The 6222-nt window shown below is 34.4% G+C and overlaps 1 protein-coding gene across 1 annotated transcript; it reads left to right on the forward strand.

Annotated features, from left to right (window-relative positions):
* Positions 1-2595: 2595 nt before the first annotated feature.
* LOC103864512 (UPF0057 membrane protein At2g24040) lies at positions 2596-3326 on the forward strand. Its single transcript, XM_009142267.3, has 2 exons — positions 2596-2820; positions 3036-3326. Exons 1-2 carry the CDS (start codon positions 2731-2733, stop codon positions 3171-3173), a joined length of 228 nt encoding a protein of 75 aa, XP_009140515.1. The 5' UTR covers positions 2596-2730; the 3' UTR covers positions 3174-3326.
* The last annotated feature ends 2896 nt before the right edge of the window (positions 3327-6222 follow it).

Below are 6222 nucleotides of genomic sequence, written 5' to 3' on the forward strand. Positions count from 1 at the left end.
CGCATTGATTTGCTCCGCTGTGTACATAAGCTATAGACCACAGTTGTAACCTAGACAGCTTCTCTCTTATCGCGTCAATCAACCCACGAAAACTAGGAAAATTATCAGGATTTAAGACTGCTTCTCCCGCCAAATATGATGAAGACTCAAACACCACATTTTTATGTCTCAGCGTCGATAGGCTCTCTGCAGCCCACAGAAAACTTAGCAACTCAGCCTCTAGCTGCGATGCCACCATTGAGTATGAGCGACGGCTGTGTATTAACGAAACACCCAAATGATTCCGTGTCAGCCACGCGACCCCACAATTTTGGTTTGCATCTATCCAAGACGAACCAACGTTACATTTTATGAAACTTGGACATGGTTTTCGCCAGCAAGCTAAAGCAGATTCACCCACCTTCTCATCAATGTCTTCCTTGTCACCCACGTTAGCCGCATTCCAAGCTTCAAACTCTAACTGACTCTTTCTCCATATCTCTTCTGCCCCTACGTTCACTTGTTGAAAGACAAATTTGTTTCTAGATTTCCATATGTTCCAAAGAATCCATGGAAATACCAAGCGAGTTCTCTCCTCCAACCTACTTCGCTTACATGTCTCCAACAGATGATGAAAGTTCAGGAAAACCGAGTTTGTAGAGAAACCAGCTGCTGGCATAGGAAACTCTGATAGTCTCCAAACCTCCTTAGCTACCGGACAATGGAAAAGCACATGACAAATAGTCTCAGGCTGTGCATGGCATATCTTACATGTCGTGTCTACCGGGATCCCTCGCGATCTCAGTCTTTCAGCTACGGCTAAGGCACCGGCTAATGCTCTCCACAGGAAGTGTCTGATCTTAGGCATCGTCTTCACTTTCCATAAATTAGACCAAAGCCGTTTCTCAATAGGCGGCAAGGAGGGTGCGGCTAGAGAATTTTCAACAATTTGTAGGAGATGCAGTAGCTTGTAGCCGCTTTGAGAGTCATATAATCCATTCCTGCTGAAGCCCCAGACCATTGTATCCTGACGGTTCAGTTGTGGCTTCATTTCCAGAATCTGATTGGCATCTTCCTCTACAAACAGATGCCGTACCCGTTGAACATCCCACGTTCCATACCTCTCCTCAATAAGGTCTGAGACTTTAAGCGTAAGGTCTACTTCATCTGTTCTATATCTAGGAGGTCTAGGTATAGGCGTAAGGATCCAGTTATCATACCAAACATGCGTATCCTTACCATTCCCAATTCTTTTAAGGAGCCCTTGTGATAGTAGTTCACGACCATGCATAATGCTCCTCCAAGCATATGATGGTCTATATCCAACAGAACACTCAAGGAAGTTTCCTTGCTTAAAGTATCTGCTTTTCATGACTCTCGCTAGAAGGGATTGCGGGTTAGACTAGATTCTCCACGCCTGCTTGCATAACAAGGCTTGATTAAACCAAGCAATATCCTTAAAACCCATGCCACCGAGTTCCTTAGGTTTGCATAGCTTCTTCCAAGCTACCCAAGCAATTTTCTTTTTCTCTGCATCACCTCCCCACCAAAATTCAGTCATAATGCTCGTTAGTTTAGCGCAGAGATCTTTAGGTAACCGGAAACAGCTCATTGCAAAGACTGGCAGAGCCATCCCCACAGATTTAGGAATAATCTCTTTTCCTCCTTGAGACTCGAACCCCCTCCTCTGAGTCTCTTCTGAACTTTATCTTGTATAAAATTTAGAAGCTTACTCTTAGAAGCACTGAAGCATTCAGGTAATCCCAGGTAGAAATACTCCAGGTTTCAGCCTGATTCGGTAACAAATACTCCATAATTTCTCCAAAATCTGTTAGAAAATATTTTCCAAATCTAATATTACCTAAATCTTTTTGTTTCCAAATTACTTTTTTTGCTGAATTTGATTAATCCTAATTCTTCCGTTTGTATCTTCCGTGAGTATCTCGGTTACATCGACCACATAGTTGGTGATTATGAATCTACGCTGAAGAATAAGTATGTAGAGCTGACGAAGGTCAAAGCGCTTGCTCAGTCCAAATTTGAATGTCGTAAAAATTATAAGAAAGAAGTTAAGGGCTTCAATAGGCGAGTTGACAGCATGTCGACCGAAAATGTCCGTTTAAAGTCTAAACTCGAAAAGGTGGAAGACACTCAACATCGACAAAACAATTAGCAATAAATTCTCGACGATCTGGCAAATGGGCGACCACAAATACAATGATGGCTTAGAGTGTTTGGTTCAGCTGAAGACAATACAATTAGCTTAGAAAAACAGTCTTTCTTCCATTATCACCACAAAAGTTACACAAAAAGTTTTTTTTTATGGATAAATTTACCATTCAATAAAAATATATAATATCACTCTGCAAGATCCGCTCGGATATTTGAACAGTGAAATCAATCAGATACGAATTTGGGTTTTTGGTTCTCAGTACAGATCTCGGGTTTCATACTTTTGGCCCATAAAGGAAACCTGAGTGCTATGTGCTGTGCGAAGCCGTACCTCAGCTCCAGTGAATCAACCAATAGAAAGACGTTGCGGCAAGAAAGAAAAGATAACTAGCCGTAGGATATAGATATATCACGCCAAACGAACGGTAAAGATCTCACGGTATATTACTCGTTTCTATCTTTATTAAATACTATATTTATTGATTTACGCGTCGCTGGATTTGTAATTATCATCATTGGTCGTTTTGTTTCGAGAGGTTTCTTCTCCTTTGGTCAAGTCTTCAAGCTAATCCAATCTTGATGGTGAGTAGTTGCGAGCTTTGCTGCGAGATCGTGATCGCGATCCTTCTTCCTCCCGTCGGAGTTTGTCTCAGGCATGGCTGTTGCACTGTAAGTCCACCTCTTCCTCGAATTGAGATCTCTAATTTCATGTTTCGAAAAATTGTAGCTTAATCTATATGAAGCTTTACCAGATTGATTACAATTCTTGTTACTGTTTGATTGCCGAGAAATTGCAATTGATTTTGTTTGGGCGATTTCCTTAAAATAAGACTAATGTAGGGACTAGAAAGTAAAATTTTGATTTGTTTGTTTAAATAATGCAGGTTGAGTTCTTCATTTGTTTGGTTCTCACTTGTTTGGGATACCTCCCTGGAATAATCTACGCTATCTACGCCATCTTGTTCTTGAACCGAGATGAGTACTTCGATGAATACAGACGCCCAATCTACTACGTTGCTTGATCATTGTTCTTGCATGGAAACATGTAACATATTCGTTACAATGTGATCTCTGTATCTTTTAATTACCATTGGACGTTGTGTTTTGCTATAAATATAATCATTTAAGACAGAGAACCAGGAACATGTTTCTTGAAGGCGTTTTCTTATGACCCATCTTATCAAATGTTCTGGTGACAAAGTGCAGTTGATGCGGTTGAACAGCACCACACAAAACACTTATAAAACTTTCAATCCACGGGGCAGGGCTTTTGAGTCTTCGACCATTAAAAGAAACGATTCATGACCTAGAGAGGTCCTAGACCTATGTAAAGAACAACTACTAATAAGATTAAAATTCGCAAACCAGATTGAATTCTCACTCATATCAAAAATAAGAACATACATTAAAATATTTAAAGTTTATTCATTAAAAGAGTAACCATTCTTGTACCAACAACATGAAGGATTTGAAAAAGTTTGATTCCAACACGATAAGAGAATAAAACTTTTACAATAATGGCAAAACAAACAGATTAACTATTGAAGAGCAAAAACATAAAGCAAGGGCGTGTGGCCTAGTTGTTTTGTTCTAGTAGATAGAGGATTCACCATTATCTATTTCGATTACAAGAAAAAGTAGTACAAGACAGAAATAGAGAAACACATGCTCACCTTGGAAAGTACAACACACATTTTCAATAAATTTAAAATTTATACCGTGAAGAAAACCAATAGAATGGAAATAAGAAGAGCAGTTCCAAAATTATATGATACTAATAGAGGAGACCGACGGTTGGATGTAGACGGGATGAAGATAGGAATAATCCCTTTTCTTCTAACAAAAATGTGAAGGTTGTTGTCTTCCATGCCGTGCACAACAAGTCTCTGATCATCGTTGTGATCTGATAAAAGCGGAGGAGACTGAATTATCAACAAGAATGTGATCAGGAAAAAAGAACAAACCACTGAAGATCTCATCTACTTTAAATGGTTAAACACAATATATTCTGAAATGAACAACAAAACGCTTATGAAAAAATAGGGCCACTTGATGAGAATTTATAATCCAAAACTGGTAGGTACTTTCGAGCATTTTTAGCATAGATAATAGAACTCAACTACAGATAAGATTTTTAGTATTTTGACATTTGTGAGCGGCATGACTAATAATTTCCAAGTATTGCGCCACATCAATATTTATTCGGACAAGACTCAATTATTAACAAGAAGATGATTTAACAAGCTGACTTTTAAATGATTCAAGAATATTAAATGAAATTATCAACAAAAAGGTTTATGGAAAAAATATTCACTTGATGGGAATTTATAATCCATCTGTGATAATACACATTAGTTGAGCATTTTATTTGCAAAACATATATAGGCTAATAATTTTGAAATACAATATAACCTCTTTAAATTAACACTCTATAAATTAATATACACTAAAAATCTCTATAAAATAATATAATTTTATGGTTTCAAATTGAGTTTTTGGTTCAATTAGTATATCGATAAATTAATATATCTATAAATTAATAAAAAAAGTTTATAATTTTGGTGAAGTGCTAACATTATTAATTTATAAGGTTTTACTGTATTGTGCCACATCAATATTTATTAGGACAAGATTAAATTATTAACAAGAAGATGATTTAACAAGCTGACCTTTAATTGATTCAAGAATATTAAATGAAATTATCAACAAAAGGTTTAAGAAAAAAATATTCACTTGATGGGATATATAGTCCATCGTGGTAATACCACATTAGTTAAGCATTTTTTTTTTGTAAACATCTATAGACTAATAAAACTCAGTTATTTGTTATGGTTAAAAGTATACAACTTAGTTTTGAATAAGATCATTTGACCAAAAAAAAAAAATTTGAATAAGATCCTTTTTTTTAGTATTTCGTGTTGTGAGCGACTGAGCGGCGTTGATAATAGTTTAGCGAGCTACTCTTTTTTGTTTAATGAATTCAATTGTTTCGCAAAGGTTGACTCTTCTAAATATTAATTTGTAGGTGGTTATGTTTTTTTCCGGTAATTATATGGGTAACGAGATGAAAGTACTATTCAGAGCATCTCCACAAAAAACTTTATAACTTCGACTACAGAGTTTTTTGTCTCCAATTTTTTTTTTTAAGTTTTGAGTAGTGAAACTCTATACTTGAAATTTTGAGTAGTGAAATTCTTTACTTAAGTTTTACTACTCTAAACTTCAAATTTATTTCATATTGTATTTGTATTTTAGTTTTTACAATGCACATCATATTTATGATTCTTAATTTTTTTTTGTTTACCGTGTTATCCTTAAAAAAATATACTCCCTCATAAGTATTTCAAATTTATTTTATAAATTAAAGTTTTTACACTAAATAAAATATTTTAAAATAATATTTAAAGCATTTTAATACTATATTTAAACAATAAAAGTATTAAAAAACTTAATAAATAAAGATTGAAAGGTCCAAGAAGACATAATTGATCATATGGCGAAAAGTGAGGATACTCGATTTCAACAATTTTTAGCTCATAATCTACAAATCTAAAATGGAGAATTTTCACGTTTACCATTTTCTTTGTATCATTATTCATGTTTACCACCACTAAAGAGACATTTTCAGAAATACCTTCTTCATTAAGTTCATTAAGAGGCAAAATACTTTTATACCCTTGTTCTCTATATATTTATTATAAATAATTATTTAAATAAAAAATAAAATAAAAATTAAGAAAATGTTTTTTGTATGTTTTCGAATTATATTTTTTCAAATGCAAACTTTTTATAGTTTTTTTTAAATTCATTTTTTTCTCCAAAACTTCTTTTTTAAAGTCGAAATTTTTTTTTGAAACTATTTTTTTAAAACTAATACTTTTTAAAATACTTATTTATATATTTATTAGAATCCTAAATTTAACATTCCAAAAATCATACTCCACACCTTAATACTAAACCCTAAGAGCATCCTCAATGGAGAGTTCTAGCTTAGGAATACACATATATGTATATGTATATGTATATATTATATATATGTGTATGTAATTCCGGGGTTCTAAATTTTACGGG

The sequence above is a fragment of the Brassica rapa genome, chromosome A04 (assembly GCF_000309985.2).
Source record: "Brassica rapa cultivar Chiifu-401-42 chromosome A04, CAAS_Brap_v3.01, whole genome shotgun sequence".
Taxonomy (NCBI): Eukaryota; Viridiplantae; Streptophyta; class Magnoliopsida; order Brassicales; family Brassicaceae; genus Brassica; species Brassica rapa.